General features: G+C 37.6%; 1 protein-coding gene across 6 annotated transcripts in view; it reads right to left on the reverse strand.

The window, feature by feature from the left end:
• The window catches only part of ATG7 (autophagy related 7), a 250,065-nt gene that overhangs the window by 195,665 nt on the left and 32,224 nt on the right, over positions 1-22,176 (reverse strand). For all 6 annotated transcript variants that reach the window (XM_074958162.1, XM_074958160.1, XM_074958161.1 and 3 more), the window contains exons 12-15: positions 12,685-12,879; positions 3,456-3,659; positions 3,057-3,172; positions 2,000-2,075 (exon numbers count right to left, since the gene is read on the reverse strand). In XM_074958162.1, coding sequence (XP_074814263.1) covers positions 2,000-2,075; positions 3,057-3,172; positions 3,456-3,659; positions 12,685-12,879 — 591 coding nt within the window. The remainder of the gene's footprint in view (positions 1-1,999; positions 2,076-3,056; positions 3,173-3,455; positions 3,660-12,684; positions 12,880-22,176) is intronic.

Genomic DNA, 22,176 nt, shown 5'->3' on the forward strand with positions numbered 1-22,176 from the left:
TAAATTAAGGTTTTCTCAGTCTCAAGTCTAATATTTTATGAAGAGCATATCTTAAGAATACAATTCAGTAAAGGACAATGAGGCAAGTGAATACATGCAAGGTTTGCAACACAAACTATGGGCTACTTACAGGATATATGTACACAATTTTCATTTACAGAAAGTATAGGGAATGGGAAATATTATTTCTGACCTACATGAATGGCTGGAGAATACCCGCAGGAACAGCAAGTTTCATGCAGAATACAGCATTAGTGACAAACAAGAAAAAATTCAATCTTCTTTGCATCCAAACATGGAAGGCAGTGAACAGGAAATTATTTTTATATTAATACTGATTCGGTATTCTTTATTTAAGAGAAAGTGGAAATATAATTTTGTTTTACAGAGTACACCAGCATAAGATTGATATTTTGATACATATAGTCACAAGTGTAAGGTTAAAACTCATACACAATGAAGTCAGAGCAAATCTATTACTATTTATTGAAGATTTAACCTTCAAAAATGGTGGTCACTGTTAAACACATTCCCTCTCCTCCCAACTTCAACTAAATACTGTTTTCACCATATTATCCCATTTCTCTTAGAAGGAGATATATCCACAATATTACAAAGAGAAATCTTTCTGAATAAAAGGCAGGACTTTTTAACTAAGAAAGCAAATATTTGTGAGTATATATGTTTTCATGTTGGAAGTGAATGCCTTGATCATAAAGAGAATGAGGTTTTGCTTTGGCTGTTATTTCTCCTTATCTCAAAATGAAAACAATCCCCTCTGGATAAATGTAGAAATCTTTATTTGCACTCAGTTCAGATAATATGCAAGCTGTGCTAGGAGACAGATACAAAAACATCCCTGGAGAAAGTGAGTTGTTTCAATTAATCTCCTAAAACTCCACAACTATCAAACAGGAAGTATGGATATTTTTATCACTTAAAATATATAAACTGAACTGAATATGTACTTTTATAAAGATCATTCCCTTTAATTATTTGGATGTTAAACAAACCAATCACCAATCATTTTACCTTCTCTTTTTGGGACATTAAACTAAAGTCCAGTCTGATTTTACAATTTACAAAGACCCCAAATGCCACTGAAATACATGATCTAACCCTTTATTAATGTCATTCAGGATGCCACACAACCTCAATTAGCCAAAATTCTCAGAGGGACACTGGGAACAGTTGAACAAACAGGATTTTGGACAAAAGAGGAAACTAGGCTGTCACCTTGGAAATGCTGTGCTTTAAGTCCCCAGCACTGCATCACAGTCAAGAGGGGTTGTAGGCCAGCTTGGTAGACTAATGGCCAGTTTGGTAGAGTGGTATCAAGCTTTACAAAGGATTGGACTATGGGTCCCAAGCCCTAAAATGCAGTAAGTGAAGATCCAGATGATTTCTCTATATGCAATAGAGCCTACAGGACACTACTGAGGAATTTATAATAATGGAGTTTGTGTTAAGTAGAAAACAATTGAAGGTGGTTACTCCACATATACTCAAATATTCTGAAGAACATGATGGTAAGTGAAATATTATATGCCTGATTCTGGGCCGCAGCTGAGCTATGTTTTATCTCAGGAACAGTGGGGGTCAGAGGGGTGAGTAGAGGTGACTTTGAGGCATCTTTTTAGCTTCCTTCGCCATCAATACTGAAGCTAGCTGGCTGCTGGTTCTTTGTGTAAAGCAAAGCAGTCTCAAGACTGCTTTACTTTATGCTGGCTACCCAGGGCCATCCCTCCTTTCCCTGAAGGCAGTCCTGGCAGCTAGGGATTGCTGGGACAAAGACACAAGTGTATACTGCCACAGGACTCCTCCACACAGATCCAAACAGCACAAAGCAGCCAGAGTGCAGTCTAGGTTTGGGCCATATATCTCCTTATTCAGTTAGCATACCTCATTTTGCAAATTTATGTCATGTTTTTATCAAGACACAAAATAAGTCCCCACAACTACATGTATCAAGAAGCTTATTTATTCCTAGCTCACTGACCTGATGAGGCACAAGCCCAAGAGAGGTAGGTGGTTCATTCATTCTGTCATCACTGCTGCTAGCAACAGCATAACCACTGGCAAAAATCAAAGAAAGAAAATTAGAACAAAAGACTAAGCCTAAGGCTCGTGGAAAATCATCTTCTGAAATGTCTGACAGAAAATGACATACATATTCACAAAACATTTTTGTTAAAAACCAAAACATTCCAGTTGTAAACCTGAAAACCTAAAAAATTGCAGAAAACTGTTGACCAGGAGAGAAAAATTCATTTGTGTTAAAATTTTTCATGGGGGAAAAAACATCGTTTCCTTCCCAGCTCTAAGACATTTCCTTCCATAACCAGCTTACGCTTTAGAACCTTGATCTTGCAAGGGAACCCACTTGGAAGGTCCCTATCAGACTCACCACAGGCCTGCAAGGATCCCTTTCCAGCATCAGGGCCTCAGAGACATATCACTTACTCAGACCTAAATCATAACTTCCTTTATTTATTCTTCTTTTCATAGATTTTAAGGTCAGATGTGACTATTATGATTAGCTAGCCGGACTTCCTGCATAACACAGGCCAAAGAATTTCACCCAGTGATTTCTGCTTTGAGCCCAATAACTTTTGGGTTAAGCTAAAAAGCTCACAATTTTTTTGGCTTACAATGAAGCCCCTGATGGGCTTCATAGCAAATAGTTATGTAGGTCCTCATTACAAAGAAATATGCAGCTGGAACACTAAGATTATTAGCAACCATTTTTTTCCTACTGCAAATGTTATGTTTTCAATACTTCTTTTAAAGATAACAAATGCACAAAAGCAATAGGCAAGTCAAATGTCCTCTCTTCAAACAAGAAATTAGCAAATTTTTCTAACCAAAAACCTAACTGTATTATTGTAATAATGAAGTCTGCATTGCATGATATACCTGTATGTTTATTAATATTCAGAACTTATGGGACTTCTCTAAGTCTACTTAATGTGTAATAAATACCAGAGAGAACTGTTCCTTCCCCAAAATACCTTTTGTCCTATAAACACCACCCTTTCCCCTCAAATATGACTCACCCTTCTGGATGCTGTAAAACTGAAGCCATTAGCTCTACTGCAAGGGCTCCGGCTATCATTGCTAATCCTGGTCGACTGACTGTGCACTGCTGATCCAATGTCCGATCCCTGGTGGACTAAAAAGAAAAGCAATATATATATATACACACACACATACACATACACACACACACTTACTTGAAAGTACTTAGCTACCCCATTACACAAGACATTTTTTAATACCCATCATTCAATGAATACAGGGTGGCAGTATTTCTCTGAATATCAGTAAAAGGGATTTGCTATAAACAAACATCAATTACAGGGACAAATGAGGTTTCATAAAGGGATAATTTTTAATGCAATAAAAACAAACATGAAATGGGTCCACGGTAACTATTTGCACAAAGCTCTACTCACATCCCCTGGTGCTACAACATCATTGCAGAAGTAGCAGCCAAGTTTATAGCCAGGGATGTTTGAAAAGAGCGATGATCCCAGGAGATCAGCAGAGCTGGAGGCACTGTTGGAACATGAATCACCAGACTCCTGCTGCTTTGGTTTCTTTAGTCCGTGTCTCATCACAACAAATGTGTCAAATCCCAACGCAGCATTGATGACCAGCTATAAAAAAAAAATAAAGAGCACACATAGCCAAAGAAAAAACAGCTTATATGTTTTGATAATTATAAATAGAATTTTATTACTTACAATAAAATACAAACCACAGTTAAACTGTTAAAGAATGTCAAATTTCTTCATATAATATATTTTCAGAAATACTATCTGGAGTTAGATGAACACATACAAAAATGATCCCATCATCAACATGGACACCAGGTTTAATGAAGAGAGTTGAATTGCTGAGTTTGAGCCCTACAGAAATGCTGTGCTCAGACTTGATGGGGTTGAGTTTTCTGAAAGGGTAAACAATAAACAAGCTTCTCTATAGAAGAAGTTGTGTGTATTTGTGTTCCAAAGACAAAAGGGGAAAAAGTGTAAAAAAAATACCTTCCCCCCCCACACTCAAATGAGACATTCAGAACATAAATACTGGGTCAAACTAATGGCCCATTTAGTCTAGTATCCTGTCTTCTGACAGTGGCCAATGCCAGATGCTTCAAAGGGAACAAATAAAACAGGGCAATCATCAAGTGATCCATCTAATAATCCACTCGCAGCACCTGGCAGTCAGATGTTTAGAGGTTGCATCCCTGACCACCTTGACTAATAGCCAGTGATGGTCCTATCCTCTATGAACTTATCTAATTCTTTTTTGAACTGTGTTATAGTTCTGGCCTTCACAACATCCCTCGCAACAAGTTCCACAGGTTGACTGTGCATTGAGTGAAGAAGTATTTCCTTTTGTTTGTTTTAAACCTGCTGCCTATTAATTTCATTGGCTGACCCCTAGTTCAGACAAATACTTATCTCCAACTTGGAAAGGGCTCTTGTATGACCCAATTGTTTTAAAGTATTTTTTGAGAGCCTGAGTCTTCTGTTTATATCAAACACAAGCATAGATGTTATATTTAAGAAAATGTTTGAAAAGGCATAATTTATGTGTATGCCTGTTTACAAATACAGCAGCCAGCTTCACATCCCAGATTGTATCAGTAGCCATACATTTGTATACAGGTTTTCAATTTATTGTTTTACGAGAACTTTGGCAGGATTCTTTCACAAACCCATGGCAAAATTAGTTTCTCACTTGTTGAAACAATTGAACTGGATGTAGAAGTGATATAAACTCCATAACAAGGTGATTATCATTAACAGTTTGCTAAATGCTGCCTCCCATAGGTTCTTCCTGCCTAGGAGTGGAAAATTCCAGACGTTTCAATCCTGGTAATTCAGTGCTGGAATTTCCTGGTAATTCTTCCATCAGGAGATGGGTTAGTCCTTTCTTCACTGCTTGCACTTCCCAGAGGCACAAGCATACGTGACAAGGCTCCTTGCCTGCATGCTGCTACCTAGCGACCCAAACTTTCAATGGTCTCTGGCCACTGTAGCTCCTACAAGAGCTGCACCAAGCTCAGTTGCTGCTGACCCTGGAACTTCTCTCAGATGGACTTCCATATTTAAAAAAAAAAAAGCAGTGAAAGTCAATTTGCATTAAATTGTTCCCGCTTCCCCACGGGTCCTTTTGTGGAGCAGAGACAAAATTCTAGTAGAGTCCTGCCAACTTCCTTAAGGGAACGTACCATAGAGGCGGCACTCTTCATATCACTATCTCCAGCACAGAGAGATGGTCCTTCACTTAAGGAAGTGGGGAGAATTGGGGCATTTATAAACTAATGTAACATTTATAAATATAGGGCCAGATTTTGATCTACTAAAGTCAGATCTCACTGGTGTGACTAAGACTGAAATCAGGCACAGTAGTTAAACAACATCATTTCTGGCTCCAACTCACATTGTGTTTTCCAATATGCCATGTGTGGTTTTTTTTGTTTGGGGTTTTTTTTTTTGTTTGTTTTTTGTTTTTGTTTTTTTTACAGTAGATTCAAGCAGAGCTATTGAAGTATTCTGAATACTACTTGCCCTGGTCTACATGGGGAGATCGATCTAAATTATGCAACTTCAGCTACATGAATAACGTAGCTGAAGTCGATGTACTTAGATCGACTTACCATGGTGCCTTCACCATGCTGAGTCAACTGCTGCTGCTCCCCCGTCGACTCCGCCTGCACCTCTCATGGCGGTGGAGTACAGGAGTCGACAGGAGAGCACTCAGGGGTCGATTTATCGTGTCTGGACTAGATGCGATAAAATCGATCCCTGCTGGATCGATCGCTGCCTGCCAATCTGGCGGGTAGTGTAGACGTACCCTAAGGAACAGTAATTATTTGCAGGATCAGTCTTTCATTTCATTTGAAATACTATTCAGTATTTTCATTTCATTGTGATTTGAAATGTAACTCATTAAACACTCCTATGTGAAAACAGAAATGCAACACAAAGCAATCTGTCATCCAAAAAAGAGAAGTTCTAATGAGCAATACCAGTAATCACCTATTTAAGGCCCTCATTCCTGTAGAGTCAGAAAAGGAACCCAACACTCAGGATACACACAATTCTATTCTCTCCTCAAACCATATAACAGGGATTTACTTGAGCATGGAACCGAATATCAAAAATAAAATATCTACGTGGATATGGGAAAACAACCATTATGCCTGTAATAGGACTGATTATAGGATCAACAACTAGACCAGCAGGTTTCACTAAAAATATGGATGAGACATAGCAGGCTGTAAAGTTAATTGCACAATTAGCATGTTGAAAGGCATACTGTGAAGCCAAGCCAAGTACTGTAATGTTACCGACTCTAGACAGGCAGTTCTAAAAGCAATTAACCGATCTGCAGTATATTATGGTAAACATAATGTCAGTTATTTAGTGGGATTTGAGCCCTCAGGAAAAGATGGCCAGTGTTAAAACATTCTTATTTGTATCAGGGTGACATGATTTAAATCAAAGTGATCTGACTCATCAATTTTAATCATGATTTAAACAATCAAACAGGACAGCTTGATTTAAATCGATTTTAATCATGTTTTGCATTTGTATATTGTAGTTATTTTCCTTAAGAAAAGAGGATCATCATTGGTTGGTAATCAAAAAAACATGTTGATTTACAATAAAATATAGCCTTTACACTAAATTTCATGCTTCTTTATGTTAACTAGGTGCATACTTTATTTAAGCAATTATGTAGCTTAATTTACATTTATTCAGATTCCTATTTTTTACATTTTTATGTTAGAAAATGTTAAATGATACATTTCTTATTTACTAGATGATGATTAATTTTGTTATTCATTATTTGTGCCAAGTTCTATTCGGATAGAAATTGAATTAGATTAAAAATGCACAAAAAACATTTAAAATGGTTTTTCATCAGTTAAATAGAACTACCTTAAATATCCTGGATATAGAAGAAAAGTAATTATCAAAACATGTTTTGCATTTAAAATTGATTTATTAAACAAAGGAAGTATTATCTGTAGTAAGTGAATTGAACTGATTGTTTATGGTCAATAGGACCTTCAAGATTTTAGAACTAGTAGATCTCACCCTCTCACACCTAGTTTTTATTCACAGATTTGGAGAGGAAAACAAGCTTGCCTGCTTTTTCAATTCTTAACTTATTCTTAACTTTGAATGAACTAATCATTGAACTGAACTAGTTGAATAAAATGAAGTGAAGAAAATATTCTCTCTGCACCTGCAGAAGAGGCAACTGCTATCAGAAGCTGGTTTAGCACTTGAACAAACTCTGGTTCCAGATGCTTCACCAGTGACTTCTACCAGTTCAATGGTCTAATCCTTCTTGAAAACTTAAGCAGCAAACATGTACATAAATCTCCCCACTGTATTTTCCACTGACTGCATCCGATGAAGTGAGCTGTAGCTCATGAAAGCTTACGCTCAAATAAATTTGTTAGTCTCTAGGGTGCCACAAGTACTCCTTTTCTTTCTGCGAATACAGACTAACACGGCTGCTACTCTGAAACCTGCTTAAAATTTGTGTTATTTTATTTAAATTATTTAAATAGATAATAGTAAGTTTAGCCCTTGACATATGTTGTAATAATTTCACATTTATTTTAAATACATTCATCTTATAAAATAAACCTATATTTAATTTAAATAAAAAATAAATAAAATAACCCTGGTCTATGACTAGGGCTTCCAGGCACTATAGTAATACATTTATTTATTATTAATAATAATTATCTGTAATGATTTTAAAGATTGTCCTAGGAATGTGATGATTTTCAAAAATGTGTGCATTTCTAACAAGGGTTTTTCTTCCTTATTATATATAATTGTTTATCTTCCTCCTCAACCCTGTGTAGTGACATCACAGTGCTGAATCTGTGACAACACAGCCAGTTCAACAGCAAGCAATCCAAGATTATAACTTCATTTCAACATCAAGCACACAGGACCTCTGATAAGAGGGAACAGCCCATATTCAAAACACCAGTAGTATAGGAGGGATTGGTAGCACCACCTATTTTTAAGGCTGCCTCACACATCCCACCATAAGACTCTGTTTTCACTTGCTTATAGCTTTTCCAAACTTTAACAATTTGAACTGAAATTTTTAATGTCAGGTGTCTACCTCAAGCTGAATGTTTTCGAAAAATTTCAGCCAAAACAGCTCATCTCTTTTCAAGAATGAGGCTAGGGAAATATACTTTGTTTTGTCCACATTAAAAACTTCTGGTGACCTTTTTTGAAAGCTCTAGCACCGCCATACTTCGGAGCAAGTATGCTGAAATTTGGCAAGGGGTGCCCTTTGTGTCAGAGATGCACCTTTTACCATCCCTGTGAAAATCTACCCAAATTTGGCCAAGTTTATCAGACTTTGAAAAATCACAGTTTGTATATGCTCAATAGACTTCTCAGTTTTTGCAACTAAATTCCCCAAAGACTCTGAGCATCAGGCTGAGCAGGACTTCCCAGTAACTGCAGCTCTGGGCTTCTACAGGCCAGGCCCACCTGCACTAAGAGGAAGGAGCTTATCTCACTTGTCCTCCCAATACCCCCTGTTGAGCCAAGGAAGATGACACTACCTGATTTGAATGCCGAGGGGACAACAACCAGATCTGCAGCGAGGGAGTAGATTGGGAGAAGGAGTCCTGGGTACAGGGACTGGAGGCTTGCGGGGGTGGACAAAGAATATGGGACTGGGAAGGGTGGACCTGGGACTGGCTAGCAATGAGACAGACTAGGAGCCAGCAGATTTTGGGGGGCGTGGGGTGGGGGAATGAGACTGGATTAGGAAGTAGGGGGGAGAAGCAATGAGGCAGAGAGAAGAAGGAAGACAGATCTGATTAAGAGCTTGAGTGTGGGGACAGAATTGGCAATGTCAGAGCAAAGATGCTGAGATAGGGAGCCTGGCGGACACTGAGATTAGGAGAGGAATCCAGGGAGGGATATTGAAACTGGGAGGACTCATTCACAGCACAAGATGGACCTGGTCTGGGGATAAATCAGGATTGTGTAGTAAAGAAAGCTGCTGTCTGTAGGTCCCTTGCTTCATTTGTTGCAGAATCTGGATAGTGTATAATAATTCCATCTCCAAAGCAGAGTTTGAAGAGTGTGTGGTAAATAAGGCATAGGGCCACATACTGAATGACAAGGTGAAAATTTTTTGAATAGCTGCTCATTAAGTGAGCACAGTTCATTCTGTGCACTGAATGAGGGAGGGGTCCCGTGGAAAAATAATATGATATTACAATTAAAGACTATGTGATAATGCATATGAACAAGTGGCCAAATTACAGTTGCACAGGCAACCTTAATTCTGCCATTTCTTAACTTTTGAGTGCTTGACTTTGCAACCTTAATAATGGTCTTTTAATGTAGTCTTTTGCGTGTAATATTTAAATAGCTAAGAGAAATTCAGATGTGACTGCCAAAGCACAGTGTGGACTGCTGAAAAGTCTGGATCAAGAAAGAGGATTATACAAAAACTCATTAAGTTTCTCATTCATTTTCATCTGAAGACTCGCAGGTCAATATGAAAGGACATAATCGTTCATCAAATTCCTCTTATTTTTCAGTAGTGTGGACCATAAATGACTTTACCCCCAGCTGACAGATCAGAGACATATTTGATGGTTTGTCTACTATTTTAACTCTAAATTTTCTTCAGTTTGTCCCTTGAAGCACAATAGTCTCATTAAAATGCTGGGGAAGAGACCGCACAGTATAGTGCAGCTCTTCAGATTCTAGCTTTTAGATTCTTTCCCTTCCCCACAATAAAGTCAAAACAGTTTAGCTGACTTGTTTAAATGAAAAATGTCCTCCCTCTATCTTCATATCATATTAACATACTTGTCCTCGTGCTATATTTTACTCTAACTATTCCTCCCTATAAACAGCAATGCAGCTGATTCTTAAATACAGTATTCAGTCTGAGATAGCTCTTTAATGTTTTTGGATGTGGGAACAAAGGTCACCTGAGAAGAAACTGGTGTGACCAGTTGGGTACTGTGTTGTCAAGGAATTCAAAGAAAACAATAATGAAATATCTTGGAACCACAAGTGGCAATCAATTTCAGAACAAAAAGTAATTAAACTACTGGGTTTCCTGGTGGAGAAATATTTGTGCAGGCACAGACTGAGGCAGGTTTGAATTAAGTCAGTCTGCAGCCCCAGATACAACCATGTGTGGTTCCCACAGTGGTCGATCCCCTCAGAGCCTGGCAGCGGGTTTCAGTGTTAAGATGAATGGACCAGTTCATGTCTCTTGGACCTATGGTTTCAAGCTTTCTGAAAAGTCAAACAAGCATCACTTATTCTCTGGTCACATTTTCAAGCTTTTCTTTGCATCCAGGAGGGCAAGACACAAATTGTGTTTGTAAATGAAAAATAAGAATCTTCTCTCATTATGGAGACTCCAGAAACTGAAGTCCTAGGCACAGACCTTTACTCACCGTACCTTAAGATGGAGCTGGATAAAAGGATTCAGGCACATCAATGACTTTAATGGGACTCCATTCAGGCATGAAGTTTCAACTGCACAGATCTCATTGGCGATCAGGGCTATTGTTGAGATACCAAAATCTTCTTGATTATAAATGGCCAGTGTTCATATGTTTATAACTTCCTAAAGAATTCAATTTTTGTGGAGTTTTTTTATGTTTGAGCTCCATTCTAAAGTGATTTTTGTTGTTGTAGTTTTGAGAATAAAATATTTTACCAATTTTTAATTATGAAAGAATAAAAAAAATTCCATGGTTGGATGCCACCAAACAGAATTCTACTCACACTTATTAGACAGAGGCATAGAAAAGTGGGTTGACATTTAAAAACTTGACATGGACATAATCCTCAAAGAGGATTGCTAGGTTGGAACATAATTGGTTTAGGATTTAAAAATGCCATTAAAAATGTTCAGGATCAAGTGCAGAGAAAGTTTGGTTAAGTCTACAGGTGCACACTCCAAGGGAGATGCACACATGCAAGGAACTTACAAGACAAAAAGCCTGCTTGTAAGTATCACAAGCAATTCTGGATTCTCTCTTCTTATTGTCCAATCACTTTCTTATTCTTAAAATACACCACCAACTAAGAAATTACAAGCAAAAACTATGTTCGTGCAAAGTTGAGGGTGCACAGCTAAAATTCACAAAAAAGTCAGACAGTGTAAAAGTTAATGTTCCAAAATTAACACAGATTCAGCGGTGTCATATATACGTACTATTTTCCTTTACTCTTTCTTGTATTTAATTTGTAACAATGTATTGCTGTGAATGTCATTACATTTAGGCCACAAAATATATGGAACGTGCAATGTGGTACAATTCTCATGCTTTTAAAACCTTAACATGTGCATTTTCCAACTTTGTAACTTTTAGATGTGTAAACTTAATTTGCATTAACTCTTAAAAATGTGACAAAGTTGTTGTTATAAACACCTTACTTTAACAAAGTCTTGCTCAAAATAATTTAGGAATCAAATGTGCAGGGCAATGCAATTAAGAGTTTCCTAACTAACCCATTTGACCAAATGTGTGGAATATTAATTTGCTGAAAAATTTTGGTGGCAGGATTCTATAATCTGAGATTTAGGATATTCTTCCATTCAGGAGAAGCCTGAACTCAGTTTGACACTCGAGAGCACGACTAATAGAAAGGTAAAGGGCCATGAGTTACAGAGAGGCGGTTAATTCTCACTTAACCTAAAAAAGAGTGTGTTCTTTCCGATTCTCAATTTCAATTTTTATTACATTCTAGTAAGAATCACACTCAGGAACAGATTCCTAAAAGCATGCAGTTATGGGTAAACTTGTTCATATTCACTGATTCTGTTGTATGTTATCTGATGCAGGTAAACTGACTGTAAAAGAACTATCGCGTACAGAGTGACTGTCTCAGAGCCTGATCCTGGAAACACTTACACATGTAACGCCACTGCCTTCAAGGGAAGAAAGATCCTCCAGTGGTTGTGACACTAGCCTGAGATTCAGAAGACTCAGGTTCAATTCCCTGCTCCTCCCCAGACTGCCTGTGTGACCTCGGAAAAGCCATTTACTTTCTCTAGACCTCACTTTCCCATGTGTAAAATGGGGATAATACTTCCTTACCAGAGACTGTGAAGATATTTACATTACAAATAGTAAGGCACTCAGATGTTATGCTAATGCTGGCCACATAAATACCTTGGATAGATATGATCAGCCCAGATATTGTATATTGCTGGGTGAGTTTACAGAGAAGTATCCAAAGTTGTTGGTTGGCTTTTGAAATGTTGGCTAATCCATACTTTTTTTTTTTGCATGTGTAGTTTGCCTTCAGGTCTCAAAAGTTAAAAGTCTACTTTGGAAAGACAGTTTGCAACTGTCAACAACATTTTGACATCCTGTATCATTTTCCACTCTCATCGTCGTTCTTTCAGTCTTCCTTCATAACATACAAGTTGCCATTCCCCCTCATCACGCACCTTTGTCTTTGAGTCTACTGATAAAATGCCTAGTGCAAAAACTTTTACAATGGCATGATGTAATTCCGGCTGATTGGTCAGCGATTGCATGTTCCTGTCAAGTACTTTTAACCACACATGGCAAGTCATTAAGTGAGAGTTGCAGTATGACTACAGGAATATTAACAAGGCATGTCTACTGACCTTCCTCTTGCTGGCTGCAACGACAGCAGGAAGCCAGCGACTTTCCCTAGTGTCCATTAACAGGAAAATAATATCATGAGCATCAATGAGACGTTCAAGATGAGCCACATCCTTTCGAGCCTGTTCCATGGTGACTTCAGAAAAATTTACAGGGTGACCTGGCATGGGGATGCTCATGTTAAATCCTTCTGCATTCTAGGGGAAAACACATAGGAAATAGACACTTCAGAACAATGTATTAAACAGACCTGAAGGGATATTATTCACAGAACAGCCAAATTATTCTTGCCCTTAGCCACTAAATTATTGTAGGAACAGTCAAGATCAAGACAAGAGTTAATTGGGTACTACTGTAGTCCTTATGAGAAGTCAGCCTTTGATAAAGTCCACATTTCTCAGATGTAAGGAAAAAACAGCTAGAATGAATAGCCAGAAATCATACTGGGGAATGAAATAGAGTACTACAGGAAACAGAAGACTGCTGAAAACTGTGTCACCAAAATAATTGATTTTAAATCATTTGCAACCATATGTAAGTAAACATAGCTTCAGTGCAGCACCTCCAGCATTCCATCACCCGAGTACAATGCACCAGGAAGATTAATTTCTGCTTGGCTGAGTAAGTTTTAGATTAATATTTTTAAGAATAAAAAAACCTCAAAAATTAGACAAGGATTATGGTATACATTAATCTCCGATATACCTCCAATGATTTCAGTGGAGTTACACCAGAGCTAAATTTGTCTCAGTATTGTAATCTTTAAGATTATACACATACATGGTAACCATGTTGAGTCAGATTTTCAGTTTTTCTTTGACCCGCATTTCTTTAACCTTGCCTTTTAAAATATAAATACACAGCAACGTGTATACTTCAAAACAAAACAAAAACACAAACCTAATACTCTGCCAAAACAACACACACTGCTTCTTCCCTGGAGGGAGGACAAGAGAAAAAACACCATGCGAAAGATATATAGTCACAATGCTTAATGCACTACTTAAAATGGGCTCACATACTATGGTAATGAAAGCAGTATAAAAACCTATTAGTGCTGTCAATTAAATCACAGTTAACTCACGCGATTAAGCCAAAAAAATTAATCATGATTTAAAAAAATTAATGGAAGCATGTCCTCTGGAATGGTGATTGAAGCATGAAGGGACATATGACCCTTTAGCGCATCTGTCACGTAAATATCTTGCAACGCCAGCTACAACAGTGCCATGCGATCGCCTGTTCTCACTTTCAGTTGACACTGTAAACAAGCAGCAGGCAGCATTATCTCCTGCAAATTGTAATGAACTTTATTTGTCTGAGTGATTGGCTGACCAAGAAGTAGGACGGAGTGGACTTGTAGGCTCTAAAGTTTTAGATTTTATTTTTGAATGCAGGTTTGGTTTTTTTTACATTATTCTACATTTGTAAGTTCAACTTTCATGATAAAGAGATTGCACTACAGTACTTGTATGAGGTGAACTGAAAAATAGAATTTGTTTTTTACAGTGCAAATATTTGTAATCAAAAATATAAAGAGAGCACTGTACACTTTGTATTCTGTATTGTAATTGAAAATATATTTGAAAATGTAGTAAACATTAAAAATATTTAAAATAAATGGTATTCTATCATTTTTTACTCGCTCAATTAATAGTGATTAATTTTTTTATTTGTGCGATTAATCCCAATTATTTTTTTAATTGCCTGACAGCCCTAAAACCTATATAGAAGAGAACAGTCCGCACAAATCAGCATAGTTCCATTTATTGTGTAACTATAAGGATCTAGCCCACTTAACCAATGTTTTTCAACCAGATTTTCAGAAGATCACATTCCATTTGACTAGTCTGGACAATCAAGAATTACAAGACAGAATAATCACTTTTGCAGTGGCCCTGTTTTTACAGGGACAGAGATACTAAGCAAAAATATTTGGGTATCTCACTGTGGAAGGGTTGACTGGACTGTATGCAACTCTATTTTGGACAAACCTCAATGCAACATTTCAACCATATGTTATGGCCCTGATGTCTTTAAGGATCTGATCCTACAACCACGCACCTGAGTAGTCCCGCAGCATGTCAACAGAATGAATGAAGTTACTCATATGCCTATGTGTTTACAAAATAGGCCCCTTCAATTATAAATCCATCAAGGCAGGGACTGTCGATATTAGTTTTTGAACAGTGCTGAACACAGTTAGTGATTAGTAAACAATGTGAACATTTTAAAGCAGTCACTATTTTGAGCATTTTTCAAAAAAAGACTGTGCTGATTATTCTTCACCAACTACACTATTTTTCTTCTTTTATTAGAACAACTCCACTGTACTATTCAGGCCAAAATTGGAAATCATTCTGTACAATATTAGCTGCAGAACCCTGCCTCTACAAATTATTCTGAAACCCCACATCATCTTTCTGTAAATTACTGGATTTAAATACTTTTTTCTGGCACCAACAGAAATGCCTTAAACCTTCAGCAAATTCATTAGCAACTGCTGCACCTCATAAAAACCATTCTTAAGCCTAGTATCTGTTTGAAGATCAAATTCCGTACTACTGACTTTTGTACCAAGTTTTTGCACGGACTGTCTTGCCTCATCATTTCTTAAATGTAAAGATTAAAAAGACTGCACCATTTTATTTATGCCTTACAAGTATCTTTAAAACAACCTCCAAATTTGACCTACTAGAGCAATTAATTTTATTCACATATAGCTTTTGTCTTAGATCAGCTCCCCAGTTACTTTACACAAAGTGAACAGTAAGACCTCTATTAGGTCTTATCTGAGATTGAATCTTTACCCAATTGCCGTTAGACAGATGGGAAGCATCATACACTGTACTTTTGTTGTTTCAAATTCTATAAAATATAAAAATCTTCAGTCTTCAGTGATACTTGTATAATTTGAATGGCCACATATTAACTTGATATAGAAGGAAATCACTTCCGAGACTCATAGCTCCTATTGTCAGATGCTTTACAGGCTTCCACTTCGGAGCTGCTGAGAGCAGCCTCATCCTGCAGCAGAACCTTACAACATGTCTCCTCCATGTCCATATTTGAACAAGGTGAACTCAACTGAACATACATTAGAGAGTTCAAAAAGGACATACATGGAGGAAGGGTCATTTGAACCATGTTGCTTGTCTGGTAAGGTGTAAAACATCTGCTATCAGATAGAAAAAGACCCTCCATATATATTACAGTACAACTTAGACTATGTCTACACTACACGCTAATGATGGGATTCCCCTGCTCCTGTACAGACATTTGCACTAGTTCTCATCAAGCTAGTGATAGTATAAATAGCAATGCAGCTATTAGTTCACCGGTTTCAGGCAGGTTTCTATTACCTGGGCTACTGTGGCTACCCTGCTATTTATACTTGTGGCAGCCTGATGAGAACATGAGCAGGGAAATCGCATCCCTAGCTCATAGTGCAGACACAGCCTTAGAGGAGTCAACCAGGTCAGGGTCCTAGTGTGCTAGTCCCTGTATAAACATACAGTAAATGTCAGTCCCTGCCCCAAAGAGCTTACAGTTTAAAGGCAAAACATAACAGCTGATGAAGCAAACAAGCATGTGTGTATGCAGGGAGAGGCGCAAAAACAACAGGAGGCTTTAGCGTAGACTAGTGCAGAATTCAAGAATATATAACAAAATACCCATAAAAAAATGAACACACATTGTTAAGGGGAATTCTATGTAAAGGCACTTGCTGCAGAACAGCAGCTTCAGGGAGGTTTGATCCAGATATTACTTAAGTCTTCATTACAAAATGATACATGACTGAGGAAGACTAATTTTTCCTCCCTACAGAACTGGGTGTACAACTGTTGGAGAAGAATAAGTGAAGAGACTAGTTTGAATGACGTTTCCATTCCAGGAGACACTTGCAATTCTGACCAACACTGAATCCTCTGACTCAGCTCCATTAGTTTAAAATAATTTGGCCATGTACAAAAGCAGGATCCAGGGAAATTTCTAACCTTTTTCCCTGATCAGAACCTAAAGTTTTTTTCATTGACATAGCCCCCCCCAAAAATCAAATCACTTGCTTCCTGGTATAATGGAATTTCAAGCACACTGGCTATTCATCTTTTAAGTCTTTGAAAAGAATGGCTATTTAAATTGCACCAAACAGTCCTTCTTAAACCTATTAATATCACTGTCATTTTTATATTTTTGCCCATAATACAGATAACATATCAAATGTATCACAGGCCTCAAATGTATGCGCACTCGTAAGGATAATGCAAATCAGAATCTTTATGGGTGGATGATTTCCATAATTATTGGATAGATTTTAATACTCTAATCTGAAAAATAAAATGGGAAATAACTAAGAACATTTTCCACTTGTCTTTTTTTAAAATAAAACTAGCTGTGAATTAACTAGCACAAAATGTCTCCTACTCATCTAAGAAATCCTGCAAAATTAAAGGCTTCTATGAGACACTCATTTACACATGAATGCTTTGTTTCAGCAGGATGCTGGTGGTATTTGGGAAGTGAATTTTTAGCTGAAGATCAGCCTTTGTCTATTATTTTTCCTGTCCAAATGAAATATTACACAGTCCACAAGATTAACGGCTGGCATGACAAAATACAAAAGTTAATGTAGGTTATAATTTCTATGATAACACATTATAAATACGTGTGTGTATATACCCACACACACACACACTTTGTGTAAAGTTTAGTGTGTAAGTACACACATGTACACGAACTACTGAAATTTGGGGATTGTGTAAAAGATTATTAAAACACATGTTCTTTTTTAAAACTGTGCTTTTAAGTGATGGTGGTAATGTAGCTGAGTTCACTTACCAGTAGATGGTGCACCTCAGTGTTCACGTCTATTGCAATAACTAAGTGTTCAGTTTGGTGCAGAGCATATATTTTAAAATTGGCTTGACAGATTTCAAATTTTTTTATATAATTTCTATGAAAAATATCAATGTTTGTTTTTAAACATTGTTTTTGATTATCTATTTACATTTTAACAGTAGATGGAAATTATGGGGACAGGGTCAGAATTATTTAACAGCATATGTTGAGATTCAAAAAGTTCAAGGTTTATAACCGTTAAAACAAAAATCGTCACCATCACAGGTCAAAATATACAAAGTAAGTGTTCTTAAATCAAACCAGTAAGTTCTCAAGAAGCATTTTTCTTACTTTGCCTGTCAAGGTTCCTTCCCCACTGTGAACTCTAGGGTACAGATGTGGGGACCTGCATGAAAGACCCCCTAAGCTTATTCTTACCAGCTTTGGTTAAAAACTTCCCCAAGGCACAAACTTTGTCTTGTCCTTGAACCATATGCTGCCACCACCAAGCATTTTAAACAAAGAACAGGGAAAGAGCCCACTTGGAGACGTCTTCCCCCAAAGTATCCCCCACAAGCCCTACACCCCCTTTCCTGGGGAAGGCTTAATAATAATCCTCACCAATTGGTACAGGTGACCACAGACCCAAACCCTTGGATCTTAAGAACAATGAAAAATCAGGTTCTTAAAAGAAGAATTTTAATTAAAGGAAAGATAAAAGAATCACCTCTGTAAAATCAGAATGGTAAATACCTTACAGGGTAATCAGATTCAAAACATAGAGAATCCCTCTAGGCAAAACCTTAACTTACAAAAAGACAGATTTCCTTTTGTTTAATGGCTGGTAAAATAAGCTAACGCATTTTCTAGCTAGATTACTTACTAACTTAACAGGAGTTGGAAGGCTGCATTCCTGATCCGTTCCCGGCAAAAGCATCACACAGACAGACAAAACCCTTTGTTCTCCCCACACCCCTCCAGATTTGAAAGTATCTTGTCCCTCCATTGGTCATTTTGGGTCAGGTGCCAGCGAGGTTACCTTAGCTTCTTAACTCTTTACAGGTGAAAGGGTTTTGCCTCTGGCCAGGAGGGATTTTATAGCACTGTATATAGAAAGGTGGTTACCCTTCCCTTTATATTTACGACATTGCCTATCTGTAAATTTCAATCAACGGAAGTATTTTTTCCATCAGTTTGTGTGTGTAAGGTGAAATTGTTTGCTGACATTTACTGATTAAAATCTAATCCTTTCAAGTCTAATTATACAGAAAAACAAAGGTCCATTTGACAGCATTTAAAATTTTACAAATGCAGAGAAAAATTATTAAAAGAACAAGAGTTATATAAAAATACAGAATGAGAATAAAATAAGATGACAAATAGTGGAGCAGCATATTAAAGTCTCATCCACGCATACAAAATTTGGGTGTAACCCTGTGTACACAGTATTTTACAGAAATGAGTGCCACCTTCATTGCCCTGTCTGACCAAGCTGCTGTCATGTGAAAAACCAAACATGAATCGACTGAATTCAAACACAGTGCCTTCAAATTCTAGCACATTCATGAAACATTCCAGTAAATACATACAGAGTAATATAAAACTGTACAGGAGACTCACCCCCAACCCCAACTCTGCCCCACAAGGTGCCCTGTCTTCCTCCCCCACCATGTGAGCTTATGGGGAAAAGTGTAAAGAACAGACAGCCAAAAACTCCAACAGGAGCAGAATCAGCTAAAGCAGGGACCTCTTTCACCTTTGGATGTTCCAGTCATGACTGTAGGAAGTTCTGACTTTCTCTACCCTGTGATGATTGACTGTTCCCTATCCCCTGCCCTCACAGTCTCTTCGCCTCCGCTTGACATAAAACCTGCCCTTCCTACCCTCTTGTTCCCTGTCCAGCCCCCTTCACTCCCCTTCCATTTTCTTTCCATTTAGCTGATCCCCCTGCACAAAGCCCCCTTCCCCTCAAAAAACCTCAGAACTCACACAATTTTTGTCTCCATCATGTTGTTTACTCTGCTTGTGTGTGTTGTGGGCAAGGACTGTCTATTGCTCCGTTTGTACAGTGCCTAGCACAATGGGACCCCACTCTTGGCTGGCCCTCAGGCACAACCATAATATACATAATTAATAATTATATACATAGTATCTCCACGCCCATGCTAGCTTTTAAAACAATATCACTTTAAAATAAGAAAATGGTACTGCCAAAAATCTAGAAGTGACAAAGTCTGTAGCTGTGGTTCCTTCTCCTTCCCCCTCCCCAATTGAGGGGAACCTCACCAGGTAAAGGAGAATCTTAAAAACAAAACAAAATTCTTTAAGGTGGTGAATTTTTAATTCTTCTTTTCTTGAAGATCTCCTTGAACATGTGAAGTGACGCAAACCATTTGGGTATGAAAACCATGGCTTCGAGTCCTTTGATATACCTGGACGGAACCCATATCCACACATAGCCATGGAAGGGCTGCTGATAGCACTGGGGCCCCTGCAGGATCTCTCTCTCAGGAAACTCAATGGAGTTGAAAGCAAAATGGTGTAGTGGACTAAGCACAAGGATAAGAGATGCCTGCATACTAATCACAGCTTTGACAAGAAATCAACGAAGGTACCTGGGAATTAACTTGTAGAAGTGCCCCTAACTCAAGTTGAAGTCAATGGGAGATTCGGGTGCTCTGCCTCTCTGGAAATCAGGCACTGACCCTTTCTGCCATTACTTTCCCATCTGCAAAATAGGTGTAATAATAGGTAACTCACTAAAAGTTGTGATGATTCAGTAGTTAATAGCTGTAAAATGCTCAAATCCACCACAATGCACAAAAACTCTCTAGTATTAGGGTGCTGATCGTAAGCATGTGCATGTCTAATGTATCCACACACTTTCATCTTATTTAAATAATTATCCCTTGCAACATTTATTTTAAAATCTTAACATCTGTGCTCAGACCTCAGCACAAGTAGCTGGAATCCAGTTCTGTAGCAGAAGGCTGGGATGAACAGATAGGAAGGGTCTTTAAGATGCCACACACATACTTTTCTTCAGGAAGAATGAGATATTTTGGTTTGTATCTCCAAAACTTGCATCACCAACCCTCCCCAAAACTCCAAAACTTCAGGCTGGCTCTGTGCATACAATGTGATTGGGGTGAAAACTGTTTCCCACCACAAAAAAAAAAAAAAAAAAAAAAAAAGGCTAAGGCCAGCTCTGCTCGCTGATACTGACACCTCAACAAACAGAGTTTTAAAAGCTGAACAATTATCCAAAACTGTACAAATTAAACAGGACATGAAACAAACATCAGAATATTGTATTGCATTACATGTTATTTGGCCTTTTGTTAATATGTGCACTATCATAAAAATGAGTAATGCATGCTGGAGTTTCCAATACTTCTCTTCACAGCTGATCAAATTTTTATATGTAGTTTCAACTATCATATTCTTAAAAACAGAAAGCTAATCTTAATCAAAAATAATTTCTGGCACAGCCACCACCTCTTCTGAAGGCTAGGATTAATTTTTCAGGAACATTGTCATTTTAGTAGCATTTCTAATTCCCTGCCTCACACAATTCATATTCCCCCTCATCACCAAAGTAAATGCTTACTTCTGATGTGGACCATAAATAAAATCTAAGCTACAGGATAGTGTCACAGGTGAAACCCTTTGGAAAAAAAAAAAAAGATATAAAGCAGGATTTCTGCATTAACCTAACCGGTCCGTTAAATGAAACTCCGAACTTTTTCTCTATCGAATATGTTTTTACTGGAGACAGAATTCTGAAAACATATGCATTTCACGTTTGATTAGTCCAGGGAAGGGTATTACATAAAAATTATATGCTATAGGCCAATAATAGCCATCATGGCTATAGGAAAGCAGTCAATGAATGATTTGAATGACTCAATGCATACCATACATCTGTCAAAAGGGCAAAAGTCCATCAATCCTGCTATTCCACTAATCAATCTCTCTCCTACTTTACAGTTAAACGGATCACTATAATTAGTATCGAACATATTCTTTTAAAAAAAACCTCAAGCTCTTTTTCAAAGGTTTCTGTTTTATTTGTAGTTTGTACGAAATTGCTACTCTGCTTCTCAATGAGACAGGATGTAAAATTAATGAGTACAAGAGACATAAAGGTTGAAACAGTGGCTGAGAGTTTTAAAGCCAGATAGGAAAACTGGATAGATACTCAATCCCACTAAAATTAATGGGAGGAGCAATCTGTGAAATCCTGATGGCACTGAAATCAGTGTTTTTCCAGGGCTTCAATGGTACCAGGATTTTACCATCTTTGTCTCAATTCTCTATCTGGCTTTGAAAACCTCAACTAGTAAGTTTAAACTATAGAAATGTTGCACAACAACAGAAGGAAGAAATGCCTCTCTAAAAACTATGTAAATTACAAGTAATTCTGGCAATACTTCCCTTTTCAATGGTACCAGCATGTACATTCCAGCCCCAGCTTCCCCACAGCAGTGAAACAATGGCTGGGGGAGAGACAGGGAGAGAGTAACCTAAAATTATTGTCCAGGCTTTTGAACACTCAAAGACAGTATTGGCTATTTCCTCACTGATATAAAATCCTGGATACCTAATCTATTTATTCACAAGTATTTATGCGCCTGAACAGGAATTTTGATAAA

The sequence above is a fragment of the Natator depressus genome, chromosome 7 (genome assembly GCF_965152275.1).
Source record: "Natator depressus isolate rNatDep1 chromosome 7, rNatDep2.hap1, whole genome shotgun sequence".
Taxonomy (NCBI): domain Eukaryota; kingdom Metazoa; phylum Chordata; order Testudines; family Cheloniidae; genus Natator; species Natator depressus.